Below are 23,588 nucleotides of genomic sequence, written 5' to 3'. Positions count from 1 at the left end.
CTTTCACAAGAATGATAAAACCACACACACACACACACACATACTTACACACACAAAAGATTTCGTCTGGTCTGGATCACTTATTTTTCTCGTCCTGTAAAAAGTTAGTTTTTTCATGGTGAAAAGCATTCGCTGCAAACGTTGTGTTCGGTGGAAGTTACTCTAAAAGCGACCGGAAGCCGAAATCTGTCGTCCGGCCAGTTGCGATCGACGCGAATAAAAGGGTACCAAAACTGCGTTCGCTCCCTTTCGGTGATGTGAACCAGAGCGACGACGACGACAACGACGACGACAACGACGGAGCTAGCAGCAGTTTCTTTGCCGTTGTTCTTTTTTTTCTCCTCCCTTGAATTCGTCGAACCTGGAGAGTTGCAGAAAATTGGCTGTGCTTCAGTGTCGCGAAAGCATTTCGGCGCGGTTTTTTTTTTTGGTGTTTGGTGATAAATCTCTTCCCTTTTCATGGGAGAACAGTGGTGTGTGTAGTGTGATCAACGACCCATTGGTGTGTGCAAAATGTGTAAGTGCCGTTTTTTTCTGCGTAACTCCACCGCAGAGGTAGAGGAAGGTAGAGGAAGAGGAGATGCTGTTTCGTGAAAGATCTTGTCCGTGCATGATTTGGGGCCTCTCTCGGTTGTGGTTTTATTATTGACGAGACCATAATTTTTGCTGAACATTAAAATTGTAGGCGCGATATGCAATAATGTCCAACAGGCTATTTTTGGGTTGCTAAACGGTTGCTTAAAAAGCACATGACTAATAAGACAAGGTGCATTCTGCCTAGCGACATTTTTCCATCGAAGTTGGCTAGTGACGGGGGAGGTGGAAGAAGAAAAAAAGGCAACATCGCACGCCACAGCGATTTGTAACTCCGTCCCTCCGTGCCCTTTTGCATAGGATCGGGCAGCAGAAGGGGAGAAGAAGGGGAGTGCAAATGTCATCGTTTGACAGATTGCTTCAAATAGCCGTGCGAAGCTGTGTGATTCGGGGTTATCTTTACCTGTCCGTGCGTTGCACCATTGTGGTGACACGGGCACATTCGCGTAGTTGGAGAGCGAATATGGATTACAAGAAATTTCACACAACGCCATGAGAGTGTACACTTCTGTGCATTGCCTGGATTGTAATAGCAGCTTTTGGAAGTGGGAAGATAGCCGTAGCAGCTGCCTGTTTTCCCCCTAAACAATCTAATCAGTTCCTTTCATGTTCTATTTTTTCTCCTTTTCCCATTTCGTAGGTTCTCCAAGTAGTCTACCAAACAACACGACGCCGGAATAGTTAACTGATTAATCGTTAGTCATCGGGTGTGTAGCGGGCGGGTGTCAAAACCGCCACAGACATCCCGCTCTTTATTAGGTTAGAATTACGTAGCAACAGAAGATCCAAAAAAAAAAACAACATAACCCATCATGGCAAGCAGCAGCAGCAGCGACGACCAGTGGTTGAAGGAGGACGGCTACCTGAACGTGGACGCAGAGTCGCGTTCGATCACATACCATCCGTATTTGAACGTGATTCTCGTCGTCGGAAGCAACGGCGAGGTGAAGCTGCTGGACGTCAACTCCGGTGTCATACTGCAAAGCTACAGAATATCGGGTACGGGTTAACATCCTCCGTGTCGACGATGATAGTGCTCCGGGCGCGTCGTAGGTGTGTCACTGATTGTGCGTGTTTTTTTCTCTCCTCCCCCCCTGTTTCCTTCCCAACAGATCTTAACACAGTGCGATGCCGATACTTGCCCCAGCAGGATAAGATGTTGATTTGGAACGGGCGCAATATTTGCATGCGCGGCGATTACAACGGCGTTCTGCTGCTCGATACGATCCTGCAGGCACCCGTCACCTCGACCGACGACCGCGTGCGGTTGGAGTTACTGCTCTCGGAGGCGCTGCTGTTTTTGCAGTGTCTGCAGAACCTGGAGGAGCATGGGCTGGAGAACATGAGCGACGTTACGAACGAGCTGACGCAAAAGATCGGCGAAGCGCAGGCCCACTCGAAGCGCGGCATTAAGGCCCAGAAGTGGGAGACAGTGTGTCTGGAGTTGCCGCACTCCTCGCTCCGCATGGTGGCGAGCGGTGTGGTGATGCAGCTGCGCCGGCTCGACCAACACATACCGGCGATGGCGATTGCCTCGGCGATCAACGAACGGTTGACCGATTTGCTGCGCGGAGCACGGGTCACCGAGTCCGCCAAATCGGTGCAACGGTTTCAGATGTACTCGGAGGCCGCCCGGCGCCAAACGTTCGAGGCGTGGCCGCACATGGACTACAAATGGGTGCTGCCGGATCAGATGGCCCAGGCCGGGTTTTACCATCAGCCGGGCGAGAATGGCAACAAGGATCGGGCGATGTGCTTCACCTGCACCGTGTGTCTGGTGTGCTGGGAGAAGACGGACGAGCCGTGGAGCGAACACGAGCGCCACTCGCCCGAGTGTCCGTTCGTGAAGGGCGAGTTCACGCAGAACGTTCCACTGTCGGTGACGTACGCGACCAGTCCGGCCATCGCAACGGGCGGCTTTAGCTTGATCTCGTCCGGCGATCGTGGCGTTGTCTTTTGCACCGGCAATCCGTCCGGCGACGTGACGGTGTGGAACATCGAGCGGCAGCTGACCAAGGTGCACGAGTTTCAGGTGAAGCTGCATCCGGACATACTGACGACGACCACCATCAGTCCGACCGCGACCGTCAACTCGATCGAGCTGAGTGCGCTGGCTGCGTACTTTGTCCGGACGCCGCCCGGTATGATTCTGATGCCAAGACGCGCTTCCCTCTCGCTGAAACCGAAAATGCTCGGCACGAAGATTGTGGCGGGCGTACGGGTGAACAGCACCGAACCGTTCGACGAGGATATGGACGCGTACAAGCACGAGCCGGAAACGACCCTTCTGCTGATCGTATACAACATCGAGGACCCGCTGCTGGAAGATATCCTGCACGGTGTGCCGATGGCAGTCGCCAATGGTATGCCGATGGCAATGGCCAACCTGCCACCGGGAGCCACCGTCACGCTGAATGCTGGCGTTGGCGCCAACGCCAAGAAGACGAGCCTGTTTACCATCATGGAGAGCACGGAGGATGATGCGGTAAAGCTGCTGTCCGAACGAACCAACCTGCTGATGGACGAGCTGAAGAGCGCAAAGCACAAGCTAATAACGCAAAAGTCAAACAAAGCGAAAAAGAAACAGTACGCCGATGTTAGTGAAAACGATAGCAGCGACGTGAGCGCACTGGCACCGGCGGACACGATGCCACACACGACGCTGCCATCCACCTCGATGAACATCGTGACGGATGCGCTGGCCACGGGTATTGGCAGTAGTACCGCTGGTAGCGGAGGCATCGCTGGAGAAAGCGGTGGCGATGGTGGAGGTGGTGGAGGGGCCGGAGACGATGGAGGAGGTGGAAGTAGTAGCAGTGAGAAAGAGGCCATTTATTGCATACCGCTGCAGTACATTGAGCTGCCGCCAATACTGATCGACTCGTACGATCATTACTACATCTCGGACACGGTTCCTTCCAGCGATAATAAATATTTGCTGGTAGTGGTTAAGTACGATGCAAGCACGGCGGCCAAAGATGCACCCACTGCTAAGGAGTCCGGCGTGCCAACCGCCAATGCGGCCGACGAAGCTGACGAACAGCAGAAGCAAACGACGGACGGCGCGGAATCTGCGGGCCCGCGCTGGTATGCCATTTTGTTCCTGTACTTTCTGAACGAGGATGGGCTGGTGCGTCTGGACGATCCGCTGACCACGTGCCTGAAGCAGGAGCAGGTGCCGTTAGAAATTACGATGCTGCCAAAGTGTGACGGCACTGGGCGGCACTTCGGTGGGCCGGAAACGGAGCAAGGAATCTTCGTGATGACCTGCGCCGACGGCAAGCTGCGCATTGTGTCGCTCAAAACGCTCGGCATCATATCGGAAGCGTCGGTAAAGGACGATCGGTTCGTGTCGGTGACGTACTGCAAAAGTTTGGAGCGGCTGTGCGGTTGCACGGCCAAGGGTTGCCTGCATTTCTACTCGTTCTACGATCTGGACGCGGACTCGAGTGACGAACGAGACGAGGAGATCGTTGTACCGTCACCGGCGGCCATAGATGCGACTGACGTACCGTGCGGCGGCACTGCTCGCGCGGATGGCGTTCAGTCTATGGATGATATCGATAACGTAACCGCTGCATCGACGGCAGGAGCAGAAGAAAAGCAAAGCAATGCCGGATCAACGGGAACTGCACAGCGAACACAAACCCAGCAGCAGCAGCAGCAGCAACAGCAGCAACAATCGCAACATCATCCTGATGGCGTGGGACTCGACTGGTTGCTAGCTTTCCGCAAGGATATCGGCAATGTGAACAATCTGAAGATGCTCCACACGTTTACACTGTTCAGTGAGCTGTTAACGCCTTATTCCGCTGAGGTGCCTGCCTGTTGGAACGAATTGGAGCAAGCCCAAAAGCAACGGCGAAACCCGCAGCACCTGCGCCCCGGAGACGATACACATCTGACGAAAACGTGGCGATTGCACAATGATGCGTAAGTATTGAATGAAGTGTGGTGGAGATTGATAATGACCATTCATTGAAATAATATCTATTTGCTCCATCTTTTTTTGCTCCTTCCATCGAAACAGTTCTACCTGGGATGAACATCTGATCGAGCTTAACCTACCCAAATGCACCTCGCTCGGTCATATCGATTTTAAATTTTCTCTCTATCAACCGTGCGCTAACTCGCCTGCAATACAGGTGACGCTGCTGAAACAAAAGTCGATGGGTCTGTGCACGCGCCGTAAAACCCAGTCGATCAATCGGGTCGATGAGTCCATCAACTTCAACATCGGTGCCGGCGAAGGCAAACGTAAGTGTTGATGTCCTGTCGTCGCTTTTCGCATTCTTATAGTCTAATGCTGCTGGTTGTTGTGCTTTTTATTGCAGATTTTGTCGAGAATCCGGTGCTTAGCGAAGAGTACTTGCAGGCTCGAAATGCCGAGATTGTAGTCGGACCGATCGAACTGGCCTCTTGCATGGATCTGAGCGAACAGGGTGGCTGTGTAACGCTTACCAGCCCGAAGCTGCTGAAATCGAAAGGCCGCAACTACTTGCTGCACATCAAAACGATGACGGATCTGTCGAAGGATGGACAAGGTAAAACTAGAGGTAAGCAAACAAACGGAACGGGTGTAGGGAAAAGTTGGCTTAGGGTACAGAACAACGTTGGGTGTTTTTTTTCCCTCCAATACGCTCTTGTTTGGTGTTACATAGGTTATGTTTGGTTACATTGAATATCTCATCCTGTTTTCTTTTCTTATTGTTTTATCATTTATGTTCATCATTGTATCATTCCCGAACAAACTAGTTTTGTAATTTAATTACCATCTCCACCCGTTTCTCGGGGTATAATTTAGCATATTTCTATCATAGCATTCAAACATTAGGCCCCAAACTGTGAGGAACACTATGAATGTACTCATTTATGTATGCAATTGAAGTTTGGCAAAAGAGAAGTAAGTTCATAATTGTATCAACCGGTTCTTCCTTGACACAATCCATATAAGAGTTTTTATGTCTAGTGATGATATAATAATGTGTAGGTAATGCAATCATTATTTGTTATTAATTCTCGCCTTTGTGCTTAATTTTAAGGCTACACACTAATGTTACTAACCGATGGTCTCTGTATTGATATCATATATTGAAATTCATTACCATTTCATTACAATTCACCAATGGGACAACTTGCGTCACATAATCGCGAATGGAACAAAATCTACATGCTACACGTGCCTTCGGTCTAACCTATAACACGAACGTATGACTATACAAACGTGAACTGTGCCGAAATAATACCGCTCGGTGTGTCGCCTTCCTCCCCTGCAGTGCCGGTGCGGAAGAAGGGCATTACGAGCATTCTACTAACATCGTTGTCGAATATCTCGATACCACCAAATGCGCCGCCCGGTGGCGCTGTGCAAGTCGGTAAGGACGGGTCGTTGACGATTTACCCCGTGCCGTCGCCGGCTGGGTCCGCAGCGGCAATGAAAACAAGAGCAAATGATTTCTACATAGGTAAATTTTGAACCGATAAGCCTGTTCGGTGCTACCATCATTTCGTTACGTTTGTTGTAGTTCTGTTTTTAATTAACTATTATTTTATGGATAGTCGCAATCACCTTGCCCGACGGGGAGAGCAATTTCGTTTCGTCTTATGAACTAACGAGTGAAAAGGGTTTCAAATGCAAACATAAAACGTTGCAAATTGTGTTCCTTTGTTTAAAAGCAGGCATTAATCTTAGTTTTATTGTACGCTCAATGTGTTTTTTTTTTTGGTTGCAAAGATAACACTTATTTACAGTTAGATTAGATTCAACGGCGAAGGTTTTAAGTAGTTTATAAAGATGTTGAAGGCTCGGGAAAGGAAATGCTTTAACGAAATGGAACTATTTTTACACTCTCTTTTTCTCCGCCCAGGATGTGATTGGTTAAACGAAATTTCGATAACGGTACGAGCCACCCGGCAGCTGTACAAAGTGGAACAGGAACGTGCCCAACGATTGGCAATGCTCGACTCCAATATGCTGCTAGAGAACTTGTTGGGGCTGCTTCATCAGAGCACGGCGGAAACAGCGGAACTCGTCGATGATGGTAGTGGGCAAGAAAATGGCACCATATCGCCTGGGGAGAATACAATCATCATGCAGCAGAATCTTGCCATCGACATACTGATCTGGATCGTCACGATACGTATGATGCGTTATCGCTATCCAAAGAACCCGTTCGCCAAGCGTGCCGCGCCGACCGAGCTGCGAAAGGTGGCGTCAACCGATCTGAACATCCAACAGACCGAATGCGTGCAGATCATCGAGAAGCATCTCGAGCAGACGATTCGTCACTGCATCGTGCTGGCGAACCGCAGCATTGCACACAAATGCGTGAAGTTTATTTCTCTGGCACTGGAGTAAGTATATGCGGAGGGGAAGGAGAAAGTGGCATTGGATTTATTATTGTTTGTATTTTGTTGTTCCGCAGGGGAGCCCAAAACATGGTCGACAAAAACGTGTGCAACGCGTTCGAGCAAACGTTGAATGATGCCATTATCAAATGCCTGCCAGACGTAGTGAACTGCAACAATGCCGGGGCTTTGCGTTGGTTCGCGCTGCTCATATCGGGAACGACCCTGGCGGAAAACCATCTATCCATTGCGGATCATTGCCTGACCCTGCTGAAGTCGGTAGCAGAGGAGCTGCAGAAACGGAACAACCCATACACGGCCCTGCTGCGGACCCGCTTTGGTCTGCATGGTTCACCGTTCGATTCGGAAGTGTTCGACGCTCAGCTGATGGATGGACGGGTAGCTTTCGGTGGGGGTGTTGCGTATCCGTTCGGGTGTGGGCCGTCAACAAACGGGCTTAGCATGAACGGGGGCAGCAGTAGCGCTGGCTGCACAAATGCCGGCAAAAGTGCGGGTGGAAGTGCGGGCGGAACCCTGGGCTCTTCGGTACTGTCCGGCCCGTCATCCATAGATCTGCGGCTTATGTGCTTTGCGGATGGGGCCGACCTGAAGTGTTTGTTTGATCAGCTGCGCAACCGGAGCATTGGTTCACACTTTGTGGGACTGCTTGAAGTGGAACCGCTGCACTATTCGTGCTGCGCCACATCGGATGCTACCAGGTTGGAAAACGTGGATGCGAATGGCAACACTACCACCACGACTGCTACCGCCGCTACCACCACCAGCAATGTGAACGGGTTCGGCGGTCCAGCGACTGGAACCGGCAATGGCATAACGATTGAACCCGTGAGCACCGCCAACATTTTGATCGACGAATTTGTGCTAGAGAATTCGGTCGGTACCGGTGCCTTTACCGTGAAGGTGGACGGTGGAAGTGGACAAGGGGAGCACGTTGATACGATGATCGTTTCGTATGCGGAAGCCGATCAGCAGCAAGCCAACAATAGCAGCAACCATGGCAAAGCTACTGGCGGAGGCAGCAGCACCAGCAGCAGCGTCGATGTGTCTAAGAAAGAGTTAATGCAATCCATCGAGCTGGTGAAGGAAAATCTGGCCGACGGAATGATGAACAATGTGAAAAACGTTCTGGTAGATAAGATCTTCTTTTCCGCTCTCCAGAAGCACAAGCTAAAATCGGCCGGGAATTCGTCCGCCGACACGATTGGATTTCCTACCTATCTGCAGCAGACCAGCACAGATAGCCACGCCAAACCGCACGCCATCAACATCGGCAGCAGTGATAGCGAGATGGCAAAAGAGCTTGAAACGTTCGACGACATGTACGTGGATGATCTGTCCTGTGACATGTTCAATCCGACGCTGATAATAACGGACACGGCTGCGTCAGAGTCGGCTGCCGCCCATGTAACAGCAAGCAACACCGTTGCCGACGGGCCACGCTCTTCGAAGGGCGTTTCGTTCACTGCAAACGATGCCAATCTGGATCTACAGCAGGGGCCGCTCACCTCACTGCTGGACAACAAGATACAGGAATACTTTGAAGATAAAAGTGCCGAAGCGGAATATGCGGCCGATCAGTCGGGCGGGCTGCCGTGGCACAAGCTGCTGGCCAGTCCGCCGAAGCAAACGATCGTGGTCGAGCGGATGCATTCATCGGCCATACGATACGTTACGCTGGATTTCGGCGCACCGATCATGCTGACGGACGTTATCATACCTGCCCATTCGGACCTGGCGTCGCTCTCGATCGACGTTTGGTGCTTTGAGGAGGAAGCGGACAGCGTGCGGCTGGTCGTTTCGCAGGACATACATTCGCGCACGCTCGTGCTGAGCGATCTGCAGCCGCCTCCCATCTGTCGGTATCTTAAGATCACCATTACTGGACGCTACGGGATGACGGCTACGCGGTGCCGCATACCGATGGGTTCGTTCTACGGTCACATCGTCATTCTCGACCGTGAGGCGTACGCTGATCCAGGTAAGCCACGCGCATCATCGCTGTTCGTAGTGCATCGGAAAGAAATTAACACATGCTTTTGTTTATCTTTGTTCTGTTTTCAGTGATGAAATTCCTGCAGAAAAGGAAAACCAATGTGCAGACACAAATAAAAATTTTGAAAGCCTTGTACGAGGACGTGCATTGCCGTTACTGTTTGGCCAGCAGCAAGCTGATGGATCTGCTCGTGCCGTACTTCAACAGCGACGCTTCCAACATTGCCCACATGCAAGCATTCCTGAACCGTATGAAGGACACGTCGTTTGGAGGGGCGCTGGGTTCGGACGGGTATGGAACGTATATCAACACCACCATGCCTGCTGGTAGCAGTGTTCCGGCCGAGTGCGCCAAGGTGACGGCAGCATACGAAGAGTGCATCGGATTCCAGCATCAGCTGAACGTAATTCGTCGTGTGATCGACCGCATAAGACCGTCGGTTGATCTGAAGCACCCGACGTTGGCACAGCTAATGCTGCCAACCCAGCCTACCCCGCTGAAGCCGGGCGATGATCTGAGCTCGATCTACACCGACAAGCTGCGTATCATGAGCGAGTGTTTGATAGAGGTGGTACTACAGCTGGTAACAACGTACGGCAGTATGCCTGGTTTGGCAATGATCGAACAACAGCAGCAGCAACAGCAGCAGCAGCAGCAGCAGCAAGTACAACATATTAGCCAAGACATGTGCAACTTGCTGTTTGATACGATGGTCATTGCGGGCGACGCGCACACTCAACTTGCCACCTGCTCCATGCTGGTTCGGATGTGCTGTCTCGAGTCGTGGTGGGGCGATTTTCTTGCGGATAAATTTTTGACGCTATATTCTTCACAAAACGATCGCATTTTCCCGCAGGACCGGTAAGCAATAAGTGATTGAATTGCTGTTGCGCAATGGCTCACATCAGGTCTTCCTTTTTTTTTTTCAGCGTATTTCTACTGCTCACCTACTTGGGACGGCGAAGTATCGCTATTGGCCGTAGTCGCACGACCGTGATTGATGCGATCTTGCGCAGTCTGGCAACACTGCTTGCGCCGCTGGCCACTAGTGGCGCGTCCGGTATGAGTATCTGGTGCAGTACGGACTTAAATCTGATTGGCTGGATATTGCTGTTTTTGTCCGTGTGTCTGGACGATGGAACGGAGGGTAGAAAGGATCAGAACAATATGCGATGGGATTTCATGTCTGGAGAGACCGATATGGTTAAGGCACGTATGAACATCAACAACAGTGGTTTACGCACGTTGACCCGATCCTTCAAGAAGCGGCTAATTCAGACAAAGCAGTACAGCTCACTCACAGGAGGAGGTATGGTTTGGTGTAGTTTGTTTGCTTAATTTTGACGTGTCCAGTCGTCGACACCTTGTCGTATTGTAACTTGACGCTTTTTTTCTTTCCTTCAGGCGCTTCATCAAAGCTGGAGATGGCATTAAAACAGCAAGAAAACCAACTGAAGAAGCTGACCGTGAACATAAAGCAAAGCCTTGGCGATTACATCAATGAGATAAACAGCAAAATGAAAGAGATTGGTAACTCGATTATGGTACCGTCCTCGCTGAGTAAGAACGAGACGGCGGGACAGGACGGCAGCAGTGCAATGTCGTCATCATCGGGCGGCGGCATGCACGCCACTTCGTCTACCGCCAGCAATATGACCCAACTGTTGTCTTCTGGCTCGAAGGGTGTGGGCAAGTTTGTTAACATTGGCGGCGAACGCACGATAAGAGACACCTCCAGCGATACAGTGATGGGCCATGGAATGTCCGCTTCTAAGGGAGCGGGTGACACGGCCGACGGAGAAACTCCTTTCGATGCGGGCCTAAAGTCAATGAAAATCGGTAAAATTATCGTGGTGATTCGTGGCCTTATTGGGTTGCTGCTCAGCATGGACTTTACCTGCAACATGGACCTGTTCCTAATCACATGCAAAATTGTTGCGCGGCTCGTGTTGGCCTGCCGGCCAGCACTGCAGCTGTCGAAGATCATCACCACGAACCAGCTGCTGCAGCTGATCAGGATTGCGGTATGGGAGAATCAGCAGCAACCGTGGGCAGTGCATGCCATCACCTGTCTGCTGCAGGATGTGTTGGAAGCGGACAAAAGCTTCAAGGACGATGAAAACGACACCTCCGACTCACCGAACGACGACGGAGCTGCCGGTGCGGCGGCTTCCGCACACTCAACTGGATCAAATGCGACACTGCACTCGATGCGACCACCGGCGGAAGTACCGTACAAACAGCAGCATCCACTGCAGAGCACGGCACATCATGTGTCGTGCGATCTGAGCTACGCCGATGTGGCGAAAAGTCAGCTACCCTCGGTGGTGGAATGCGATGATCCGGAAATGGAGGAAATACTAATAATCGACGAAATATTTTCGGCACGAGAAAAACGCTTCCACAGGCGTGATATTGGCGCGTTTGCATCATTCTCTAGCAAATACAGCATCACAAACAAGTGAGTTCATGTGTGAAAATGTTGGTGGAGCTTTTCGTACTTATAATTGAACCGGTTCCATCTCTTTTCTTTTGTTCTAGACCGGTTTCTGTGGCAATGGACGCGCGGCTGGAAATGGGACTGGATACGAATGTGGAAATAGTGTTACGCCGCTTAACGACTCGCTCTGCCTTCAATCTGATCACGAGCTTACCGCACGTTGCCATGATGCCCGAGCTGCTCGGTATTGGCGCTTCGGCGGGACAACCGTCCGATTCGTTGCCACCCTGGCCGGACACGATCACGGACGTGTGGTCGGGACCGGAATACCTGCAGGGGATGGAAACGAACGTAATGCTAACCGAGGTGTTCGACAACATCCTTTCCGACCTGCACCAACTGGATTCATGGCTAAATCTGGAGAAAATCCTCCAGCTCTGGCTGACGCTGAACGGCGAGACGCTGGAGAATATTCCTGGAAGCTGTTCGACCGGATTGAACCCTTACTCATTTCCGCGTATCCCGTTCGGTGATCGGGCGGTGAAGGGGCTGCTCAAAGCGCTTGCGTCACATCCGAACATTAAGCTGCGGGCCTGGTGTCTCGGATTTCACTGTCTGATTTTGGCGTGCAAACCGCACTTCGAAGCAGACTGTTTCGATAATATGGCTTCGAGTAGCGATAATCATTTCCGCCGCATGGGAACCATGATAGTGCAAGATGAAAACTTCGAGAAGATGCTTTTGCGCTTTTTCTCCGGCGCTGATCAATCGTTGATTTCCATGGATGGTGGTAGCAGTCGTTACGTAAGTCGATTTGATCGAATTCGTCACCAGAAATCTAATAATTGTTCCAAATTTCAAACTAAAACATTGCCGTCTACCCTTTGCAGGCTGGACCAACGGTGTGTAAGCTTGTGGTGGAGCTATTCATTTGGCTGGAAATCCGGTGCAATGTCGGCGAGGAGCTGAAACAAACACTACTTAGGGTAACGTTGCATTTGGTGCAATTCGGCGGTGCGATTGCCAACCAGCAGGGTCCCATCGATGCACAGAGTCAAATGATAAAGGAGCTGCTTAACGTCCCCTTCAACAAGAGCGATTTGGGCATCGCAATGAGCATCATCGAGTGTGTTTGTAAGTAACCGCTGATGCTTGTTTTTTTTTGTAACTGATTCTTTTTCCTAGACGCTAATGAAACTTCTTTCTCCTTTCCTCACAGCCCATCTCGTGTACAACAATGTAGTGAATGTGGAGAAGCTATACTGCCAGAAAACGGTTGAATCGAACAACTCGGGTGGCATGCTGGGTGGAGGGATGCGTTTTAGTAGCCTCTTTGCAACCGTATTCAACGCGGAATCGAATCGCGCGTGTAAAACCGCCACCGACAGTTCGCTGTTGGTCGATTTGCTAAAGCTGGCGTCGATACTCGTGAACACGAAAAACCCCCACGTCAGCACTGGAGCGGATGGTGGCAGTACGGCCGAAGATACCGCCTCAGCTAGTGTGCAAGCTGGCGCCGGTGTGGACAACCTGAACACGTCCAGCGAGAGTCAGACAGATGAGATCAAAGCTGAACAACAGCACACCGGTGGTTCTGGGGGCGCAAGTGCTGGAAACGGTTCCGGAGCCGGTGTCAACAGCGGTAGCGCAGCGTCGGGAAGTGGTGAAACCCGCCCGAAGGTACCGTGCTTCGCTGACACCGTGTTGCAGCATTCGCCAACGATGAATCGATTGCTGAGCACGCTTTCGCACTGCAGTCATTCATCTTTGACAATGCTCGTAGCGTCCACGGTTAGCTATGGCAATGGGGCTGATAGTGGAAGTGTGAAAAACCTGCGCAATACGTACCCGGAGTTGTGTACCGTGGCGGATGCGGTCTTTCAGCTGCTGCTATACCTAAGCCGTACCGCGTCGCAGAATGAGCTGATAGTGAAACCCCTGTTCGAGTACATCAATAACGCATCCAACGCGAGACACGCAATGCCTAAGCTGCACCTTTCCGAGCCTTTCTTGTGGTTCATCCTGAAGGTGCTCGGTACGCCCCCGTCGGTTGCCATCTTCACCGAGCTCGGCGGCATACAGGTGCTGTGCGAAAGTTTGGTCCGCAGCAATCGAGCGCTCATCAACACACAGCCGAGCCTGGTGTCGATGATAATGCAGCGTTTGTCGAAATCATCCGTCGGTTTGCACGGCACGGGCGGTGCCGGAGGAAGTGGAATGGCGGGCGGCAACGGTGGCGGAAGCTCGTCGAAGAAGAGCACCCCGATCGTGGCGACACCTCGCAACGAGGAGGGTCTGATCAACTTCGCTCCCTATTCCACCATTACGTCGGACAATCAGTCGGTGCAGGCGGCGGACGTGTTGATCCAGACACCGATCGCTTCCCATCGCCGGGCTAGGAACCCAGCGTGGAGCTACCTGTTCTATCCCAACGAGTCGAATGTCGATCTCACGATCACACTCCCAACGGCGGTCCTGCTGAAGGAGGTGCAGCTGCAGCCGCATCTTGCCACGCTTGCCACCTGCCCTTCGGCGGTGGCAATCGAGGTGACGCGGGACAGTATCCTCGGCCCGATACCGATTACGCAGCCCATCTCGACCGTGGGTATGACGTGCATTCGGTTGCGCTTTGCCCAGCCAGAGATTGCGACCAGCGTGATCATACGGCTGTACCGGCCTCGCGATTCGATGAACATTGGACTGACGCAAATATCCATCCTGGGCACGACCACGTTCGGCGAGCTGACACAACCGGGACCGTCCGGTTTTGGCGGTAGCCCGATGCAAAACTGGCCCAGCTGCCCCATGGTAGCGTTTAACGGCGCATCGGGATCGGGCGGTAATCTGAAACCATCGAACGATTTGTGCAACAGCGTCAGCTACCGGAAGGCATTTGGTTTGGGCGATATGGACGCCGGCGTCGGGCTGGGAGGTGCCGGAGGCGACGACGATCGTATGGCCGGTGCAGCACGCACCAGCCTCGGGTGGCTGCGTGTGCTGACGCAGTGTTTCGGAGTGACTATATACTACGCCGACCAGCAGCTGGCGAATCGTGTGATCGATGCCGCGAATGAAGTGACTGGCTTCATGGAGGCTTGTTGCGCGCTGCTCAACATTGCCCCGAACAGTCCGAACGACACGCTGCAAAATCTGGAAACCGTGCTGCTGAAGCTGGGGCTGCACAGTCGCGAAATGGGTCTGCGGCTGATCAACACACTGCTGCGCCAAAGCATACCCCAGACGTTCCAGCTCTCGAACGATTCCATCTCGGACCTGCTGTATCAGTTGTGCACGATGCAGAACGAACACACGCGCGACAGGCTGCAGGCCATGCTGGAGTGGGTGCTGACGTTGTACGAGCGCTACCGGCAGAGTATGGCCGCGGGAGGAACGAGTACGATCAATCAACACCGATTGGCCCTTCACGCCACCAATCCGTACAGTGGGTTTGTGCGCTGTCTGGCAGCCATACTGTGGCAAGCTTTCGCGACGGATCTGATTCCGGAACTGCTGGACATGGTCTCGCGCGAGCTGTTCGATGTGCTGTTCAGCTGGGTACAGGAGCTGGAACAGCACGAGGGTGGTGCCGGTGCCGGGCCGTTGAAGAAAGCGATCGATGCGCTGCTCTGCTCTGTTTGCTGCATCCGGCCGGAGTTTTTCACCATGCTGCTGCGGCGCATGGGCGTACTGGTGCCGAACTTGTCCACCGATCTGACGGCGTCGATTTCGGACGATCGAAAGGATGGCGAACGGCGCACGGACGACAGCAAGCAGGAGGAGTCCGACACCACGGAATGGTACAGCCATCTTGTGATAGAGGATATTGCTTCCTTGGATTTGTCCTCCAGCCAGCTGGCAACGATTGCCATGGCCAGCCAGTCCCCGTTGGCCATACAGCAGCTGATTGATTCCGGCCTGCCGAAACTGCTGAATTCCGTCATCCTGGAATTTTGCCGTCGTGCCACGAACTATGTCGAGCGAATGAGGCGCGGAACCGTGAGAGCAGCAGCTAGCGGCACTAGTCAATCCGGTGCCGCCGCTTCGTCTGCTGGCGCTGGCTCGACGGAGGGGGCTTGTCTAACGGATGCCGACAAGTGGAGCGGCAGTGAATCGACCGAAAGTGCTAAACTTCACCCGATGGTTAACATCCACAAGGTGACGGAAATTCTGGCCTTCTTCACGGAAATGTGCTCCGAGGGGCACATGCGCGATTGGTTGGGCAGCCACGAAGGCGCCATATTCTGGGAACCCTTGCTGCTGCTTCTGTGCAATAGCCAGCTCGCTAACGTGACGCGCGACATAACGACCCAGTCCTGTCTGGAGCTGGAGGAGTGCTTCATCAAGTTCCTGTCGCGTGCCACGACATGCCATCCCAAGAATCAGGAAGTGCTGACAATTAACCTCATTTCCGTGATACGCAAATCTGATCCGACGGAGGAGGCGATGCACGGCGGTCCAACCGATGGTGCAGCGCCGCCCACCACGTCCGCTCCACCTCTGTTACGGAGCTGCATTTCCGGGTTCACCCGACGGCTGGTGTTGCAAATTTTGCTCGAAAGCGAAAAGATAATGGTGGCGGTGCGCAGCGATTTACCATTGCTGCAGAGCAAGGAAGTAAGCGGTACGGGCGCCGGTGGACTGTACAACTCCATCGCCAACCATCCGTCGAAGCGGCCCAACGCGCACCTGATGCTGTTCCAGCTGAGCACGAATGCCAAATGTCAGGACATACTGGACCAGTGTGCGGCGGCAGTTTATCAGCCCATCTTGCCCTCTGCTGTACCTGCAGCCACGTCGGTGGCCACTGCATCACAACCTGCGGGTGTGGCTGTTGCAACGGCAGCCTCCGCTGCTGGAGGAAGCTCATCGGCTACAGCTGCAGGCAGTAGTGGTGGGGGGATCGGAAGTGATCTATCGATGCTAACCGGTGGTGGCGTGTCCACACTGGTCACGAATGTAGGTGGCGGCGGTAGCGGAGCGATGGTATCTTCCGCCGGGGCAGGCTCTTCTAGCAGCGCACAGGGCTGCCGAGACAGTGAACTATGGGAGCTGGGCATCGGGCTTGAGTTTCTCAGCGTTGCGGCTGGGGTAACGGCCAAGGACAAACGGCTGAAGGAGGCGAAAAATCAAGCAACAACCATGCGCCGGAAGGATTTGCTTTCAATGTTCAGTAAGTTTCGGCGTTAATTGTGTGTCCTGTTGTGAATTGGCGAATTAAATCATTTTGTTTGTTGAATGCTTACAGAGATGAAGATGGATGATGCTAAGCTCTCCGTACCGGATGGTCTGTTCCTAACGCACTCGGCCGTGCCGGAAGTAATAATAACAAGCGACACAACCATCTCCCAACTGCTGACAATGCTAAAATCTGCCGGCATATCGCTTTCGATACCGTGCATCAATCTGAACTTGGTAAGTTTTATTGATCTTGAACTAGTGGCTTTCTATTCGGGGTTTAATTGCTTAACTTCTTTCTTAAAGATCGACTCAAAGAATCGACCAGCTACCGATGCACCGTCCAGTGGGGAATCTTCCTCCATGTCCTCGTCGTCCGGGCCTGGATCGTCTGCCTACATGCGCGCGACGGAGTTTTTGCCCCTGCCCTCACCATTGCAAATCTTCTCGAGCCGCGGTGGTCTCTCGCTGCTAGCCCACTACCTGCCGACCGTGTATCCCGAGATGCCGAAAACCAGTGCCTACTACATGGACAAGGATCGCAGCCCGTCGGGAGCGGCGGGCGTCGGCAGTGCCGGCGCCGGCAATGAATGGGTGAAGCTCGAGCAGATGGACGAAATCTACGAAGATTTGGATGATATCGTCGCCGAATCGTCACCCAAGGCGCAAGCGATTACGGCCATCCCGCAGCATTCGCTCGCCGCGTTTGCACTGTTCCTAAAGCTTCCGGCGTACTCGGAAGTGTTGCTCAACGATACCGTCCGGGCGCAGTGTTTGCTGCGCCTAATACTGGGCGTTACCAGTGACGGTGAGGGTAATGAAATATACAGTCTGCCCCTGTCCAGCACATTGCCGACGTTGCCGTTCGAGGTGTTCCGGCAGCTACTGGAATCGTCGCCACTGACCACCGACGACGGTGTACTGCTTCGGCGCATGGTGATTGAAGTTGGTGCAATACATCTCGTGTTGAACTGTCTCAGCATCTTTACGCACCATAATGGCAGCGGGTGTTCCGTACGAACAGCTGGCGCTGCTTCTGGGCAAGCCGGAACAAGCGCTGGCACCAGTACGGCCAATAATGTAAGTAAAAAATGCATCCAGGTTCGATATAACGGGAAGCGTTTTTAAAGGAAAACATTTATCAAATTTAAATATCCTCCTTTAAAGGTGTTCGACACAATGTATCAAGGAATATCTACCGGCACTGGCACTAACAAATCGTCCTCCACTATGACTGGCAACGCTACGGCTAACAATACCGAGGACCAGCTGAATGCTGACGATAAAGGACATATGTACTGGGCGAAGGGAACCGGATTCGGTACCGGCTCCACCCAACAGTCGTGGAACGTGGAGCAGGCGCTTATGCGACAGAAAAGTGAAGAAGAACACGTTACCGTACTGTTGCAGGTATGTTTCGATAGCTCTGTCTCGTGCTTCCTAGACAATGTTCGCTAAATGCAACCACCCTTTTCTCACAGGTTCTATCGAGTTACATTAATCCGGGCTGCAATAGTTACGTGATCAGTTCCGGCACGGAAGAATTGCACAACTTCAAGGATTCGTTCGAATCGGTCGGTGAACTTCCACCCATCTTCCTTGATCTCATCCAGCAAAGCTGTCTCATTCCCGCCCTAAGTTCCTACTTGCGCAACGATTCAGGTGAGCGCAGCGCACGATTACGACGGCTTCTAGCACAGCGGCCACCACGGGATATAGGTGGTAGTTAACCAATAATGTTGTTTCTTCCTTTCAGTGTTGGACATTACGCGGCATATTCCACTGTATCGTGCAATTTTGCAGCTGCTGCGAGCCATCTCCGTTTCCAATCAGCTAGCGATGCTGCTGGTGAACAAGAGTGCCAGCGAGGGTAAACTATCTATTGCAGGGCTGCTGTCAAACATGAAGGCTTGTGTGGATACTTATGCTAGTCGGTTGAAGTAAGTACACGCTTGTGCTTGTGTGATTGTGCTGTTGTGGGTAATTTGTTAACCTGTTCGCTGTTCAACCTTTCTTGCGCCAATTAGGGTTAACAAGAAGTCAAACCTGAAAGGGCAGACGCAAAAAATTATCGTCAGCTTGGACGATGGCGACGATGAAGGGTTGGCGCTGATGATGCATGATATCCAGCTGACGTCGTTGCTGGTACAGAATGCAACCAACATTGACATCACAAACGCGGCCGAGGAAGAGGAAAAGCAGCTGATCCCGCGTCCAATCACCAAGTCCGTCGAAGACAAGTATTTGGAGATAATGAAAGCGCTGCAGTTCGGTAAGAAAAGCAAAACGCTAATGTAGTACGTTTAGTTTGCGACCGAAAACTGAACGCGGTGTTTTTGTTTGTGCTTTTACAGACACTTACGAGATGATTGCGGAGTCCGAAAATGGCTATCGCTTTACGATTTCACACCACTTCGAAACGAACGTACGGATGGCGGGCGACCGTGGCCATCCGGGGCGCGTGAAGCGGTTGGCGCAGGAAACGGTGACCCTTTCCACCAGCCTGCCCCTGTCGTACAGCAGCTCGGTGTTCGTACGATGCGATACGGATCGGCTGGACATCATGAAAGTGCTGATTACCGGACCGGCCGAAACGCCGTACGCGAATGGGTGCTTCGAATTCGACGTGTACTTCCCACCGGACTATCCCAACTCCCCGATGATGATCAACCTCGAAACGACCGGTCGCAACACGGTCCGCTTCAATCCAAATCTGTACAACGATGGCAAGGTTTGCTTATCCGTGCTGAACACATGGCACGGGCGGCCGGAGGAGAAGTGGAACGCGCACACGTCCAGCTTCCTGCAGGTGCTGGTATCCATTCAGAGTCTTATCCTGGTGCCCGAGCCGTACTTCAACGAGCCGGGTTTCGAGCGTAGCCGTGGCACACCAACCGGCACGCACAGCTCCCGGGAGTACAACAGTAACATCTATCAGGCGTGCGTGCGGTACGCGATGCTGGAGCAGCTGCGCCATCCGTGCCCCTGCTTCCAGGACGTCATACACGCGCACTTCTGGCTGAAGCGCAACGAGATCTGCAACCAGATCGAGGAATGGATCGCCGAGCTGAGCCATCCGTTGCAGCACGAGCGAACCGGCCGAACGATATCATTCAACGCCATGGTATTGCGCCGCCAGTACCGACAGCTGCGCGAGGAGCTTGCCAAGCTGACGCCACCGGAAGGGCTGGAGGAGGCGGACTTCCCGTTCAACGCTGGCAGTAACGTTACGCCCACAACACCTTCCACTGCTGCGACCAGCACGACCACCGCCGGGAACGCTGCGACGGTGTCGTCTAGCGGTGCGGCGCTTCTCACCTGTCCCTCCGGTTCAATGATGCATTCCTCTTCATCCTGCTCTTCGTCCTCTTCGTCGACGTCGTCGTCTTCGTCCTCTTCTTCCTCGTCGTCGTCCTCTTCGTCTACTTCGTCGTCGTCGTCATCGAACTCATCGGTGCATAGCCAGCAAGCCGCTGCTGCTACTGCCACCACCAATGCCAATGTGGCCGATAGCCTCGCAACGGACGGTGCGGACGGTTCCGACAGTGGCGGTAGCGCCCTTCTTCAAACGGACGGACTGTCGGCAAGCCTAGAGGATGAGGCAGAAGCGGTTAAGGTAGCGGGAGGAGGAGGAGTACGCGATGGTCACGAGACTGACAGTGGTGGTCATGAGACGGGTGAGATGATGACCGAGGAAGTTGCCGTCGTGTTCAGCGACCATTCCGAGGAGCAGTGCAGCGAAAGTACCGCTCCATCCGGAGCTTCGGGTACGGGCGGTGGAGACTGCAGCGAATCGTCGTCGAGCGGCGGCAGCAGCATCGTGTGCACCGGTGTGTCCGCCAGCTCCGTGGACAATAGCACCAGCGAATCGTCGGCTGCCGTGACCGGCTGTTTGTCCGAGGAGACGGCCGGCTCCAACCAAATGGCCAGCACGACGGACGACATTAGTAGTATCAACAGTAACGAGAAGCCAATTAGTAGCAGCGTGCACGAATCCCTAGACGATGAGGCCGATCTTTCGCTGGAAGAGATGGCCCTGTCGCTGGTTTAGGGTGAGTGAAGTAAGCCGAGGGTGGCAAACACACACCATCGTTGTACATTCGTTCTATTCCTTAACGTACTATAATTTCCACATTTCTTCATAAACTTATGTTCCGGGGTAAGGATATACTAAGGAACATAGCTATAACATACATGTATTCCCCGTTCATATGGTGAAAATAAGTCACGGAGAGAACCCTAGCAGCAGCAGTAGTACGTTGGAAGCAGGAAACAGGCTACAGGTCGGTGGTATATAGTATAGAACATTCAAACCCCGTGTTGTGTGGTATGTGTTTAGGCGCGAAAGCTTTTGCTGTGAACTGTATGGGTATGGATCGTAGCAAATTGCGTGCAGTGATGTGATATAATTAGATATGCTATCAATGCGCAGAGGCGGACATACCAGATGAGCTTTCGATCTCAGACGAATAAGGGGTTGCCGACAGCGTACAGGATTAGGAATGAAAATGAGAAATACTGAAGAAGGTGGTGATGTGCAGGCAATTGAACGGCAACGGAAAGGCGAAGGAGGGAATGGATCTATTCTTTGAGTTTGTTTATTTATAAGATAAAGCAACAAAACACACCCCATTTCAAAAGAGCCATAGATTAAACACAGAAACAAAACAAACCAACCCCGTAGATTAATCACATTTAATAGCTCCTGTATCTCTTGAGTATCTTACTTTTATAGCGACAGGTCCGTACACAGCTTTTACCACCTTACCTGATGTTGTTGATAGAGAGGAAGATGTTGTTTTTGTTCTGGGTTTCGAACGAATTGCAATGAAACAATGTAGGTTTTATCGATGAGCTTTCGGATTAGCTTAGCGCGCCGTTCGTTTGGGGAAACCGGCGGATTGGCGGACTGTTGAAGGATTTTTTGTTTTATTATTTCTGCTTTGCTAGCAACACACTTTCATTTGTATCATTTTGTATCCCTATATGTATTGTTTAGCAGTTGCTGAAAGCCGATGGCCACAGGATATAAATCACCAATCGCCACCAATAATCCCTCGTTCAGTTCCCAAATGTATATGTACAGCAGCAATACGAAGTATGGTCAATAAGTGTAATAATCAGTTTTATTTGCAATTAGGACTTTTTTATTTCACTCATTATATTCGTGTGTAACACACATTCAATTTCTTCCTGTTGTCTGTTCTCTCTCTCTCTGCTTTGAGAGCGTAAACTTACCTACTTAACCGGCGTATCGCATGACTCCTTTTGGTTGTCTGTCGTCGTTCTGTTCTGGGGGGGTGTGAACGAAGCACGACGCGCGTTGATCAGGGAATAAATCACTGGGAACGAAGACTTGAACTACTTCAACTAACATTTATCCAACAACATTTGACCCGATAGATGCTCTACATATGAAAAGAATCAGACAACAGCAGCAGCAGCAGCAGCAGCATCTCGCCGCAGCAGTGTGTTTCCATCAAATCGGATATGAAATACGGGTTTGCGACAGAAACAAAAAAAAATCGCTCCCTTTTACGACGAAACACAGTTGGAAGGATGCTCTATATATAGAGGAGGGGTTCAAGTACATGAAATCCGATAAATAAGTAATTAATTAATGGAAAAAAACAACAACAACAACAACACACGCAGTAATAAATGTAATTTAAATAAACTGTCCACTAGTGGGTTGTGCGCGCTCTCCCCGAATCCGAAACGTTCCGGTGAAAGTTGGTGAGTTTTGTATTAAAAAGAGTTTGCTTACTTTCCATAACTGCCACGAGTATGATTTAATCAATATGCAGATGTGTGATTCTCTTCCTGGAAAACACGTGCCCTGTCGGGCATGAGGTCGTCGGGCAACCCATTTGCCGAAACAGTTACACTAATATGGTTGACCCAGCCTCTAGATAGTGCGATATCCGATACCGACGCATAAGCGCGCGGTGATTGCGCCAGCAGCGTTAATTCTCCTTAATGTGAATTTAGATTATATTATTGCAAATCTCAGAATCCAACAGTCGTGTACGGTTCGTACAGTTCAAAATTCTTCTAATCGAATTCTCTGGCGCGAGAATTGCACAGTTATCAGCGGTGCTTAACGGCAGCCAGTAGCCCCAACCCATGCGGCTTAATTAATATTTATATCATTTGTGAATTTTCGCACATTTTGGCGAAATGTGTATGCACGCCAAAAGCAGGGATGGGGAACGTTGTGGATCCATTTTGCCAGCACCAGAAAAAGCACGCAGCCATCGCGCCCCGTGCCGCCACGGTGGTGGCGTAAACTAAATCAAAAGCATTCATTATCATTTGCATCCCAGCCAAAGCGCAAAGCTGGCTGCAAATTTGTCGGAAAATGGTTATGGAAAGAGTGTTTTTTTGTGAATGTGATTTTTTGTGCTACTGCTTTCACGCCGCAGCATATCGTATGATGTGAGGGGTCCCGCGTGAGTAATTTCTATTTGGGTTGAGGTCACTGTTGTGTGACGCTTTAATGCAGGATTCTAGAAGGATAGGGATGAATTTTGTTCCATTAGATTTTATTACGCGAAACGTGAGTGTAACACAACCTTACCATTGTAGTAGAACTCTTCCCGTTGGATGGACAATGCAAACTGTTGATGCTGACCTTACACAAACATCAGTCTCTCGAACCCACCAAAGTATGCGATGCGGACAGTCTCTGATGGGGGGTGGGGGGAGGGGGTTGGGATAGCTTTCATTAGTGAGAGCACACGACGTGAGTTGAGTGCGCTTCATCGCCAGCTACGATGGGGCGATCGTTATGAAGATGATGTGGCCCCCTGCATAAAGCAATCAATCAACATAAACTGCCCACGATGATTGATGTTTGGTGGCGGTTGTTGTTATAGGAACTACTATTTCCACTCTATTACAATGTGCGCTCGCCACGAACCGTAGCAACCGCTGCCGGAACAATCCTCTAAAACCGGTGGAGATTTTGTTTGATTAAAAATTGGAATTTTATGTAAAATCAGTAGGAACGAGGGG

General features: G+C 51.7%; 1 protein-coding gene across 4 annotated transcripts; it reads left to right on the top strand.

Moving 5' to 3' along the window:
• The first annotated feature begins 48 nt into the window (after window positions 1–48).
• On the top strand, window positions 49–22,253 carry LOC120948486 (baculoviral IAP repeat-containing protein 6). 4 transcript variants are annotated; one of them, XM_040364863.2, is made up of 21 exons: window positions 49–517; window positions 1,235–1,593; window positions 1,707–4,527; window positions 4,625–4,851; window positions 4,929–5,150; window positions 5,871–6,059; window positions 6,462–6,948; window positions 7,020–8,941; window positions 9,025–9,817; window positions 9,886–10,265; window positions 10,361–11,417; window positions 11,498–12,200; window positions 12,287–12,530; window positions 12,616–16,566; window positions 16,642–16,808; window positions 16,878–17,651; window positions 17,739–17,981; window positions 18,053–18,233; window positions 18,328–18,511; window positions 18,599–18,843; window positions 18,926–22,253. In XM_040364863.2, exons 2-21 carry the CDS (start codon window positions 1,407–1,409, stop codon window positions 20,620–20,622), a joined length of 16,674 nt encoding a protein of 5,557 aa, XP_040220797.2. In that variant the 5' UTR covers window positions 49–517; window positions 1,235–1,406; the 3' UTR covers window positions 20,623–22,253. The 4 variants fall into 4 exon arrangements, with proteins under 4 accessions (XP_040220797.2, XP_040220802.2, XP_040220800.2 ...); XM_040364864.2 differs by lacking the exon at window positions 49–517 and adding an exon at window positions 955–1,139; XM_040364868.2 differs by lacking the exon at window positions 5,871–6,059 and having other exon boundaries at window positions 4,929–5,138.
• The last annotated feature ends 1,335 nt before the right edge of the window (window positions 22,254–23,588 follow it).

Source organism: Anopheles coluzzii, chromosome 2 (genome assembly GCF_943734685.1).
Source record: "Anopheles coluzzii chromosome 2, AcolN3, whole genome shotgun sequence".
In the NCBI taxonomy this organism is placed as follows: Eukaryota; Metazoa; Arthropoda; class Insecta; order Diptera; family Culicidae; genus Anopheles; species Anopheles coluzzii.
The sequence above is the reverse complement of the archived record's forward strand: the minus strand, read 5'-3'. Positions and strand labels throughout refer to the sequence as shown.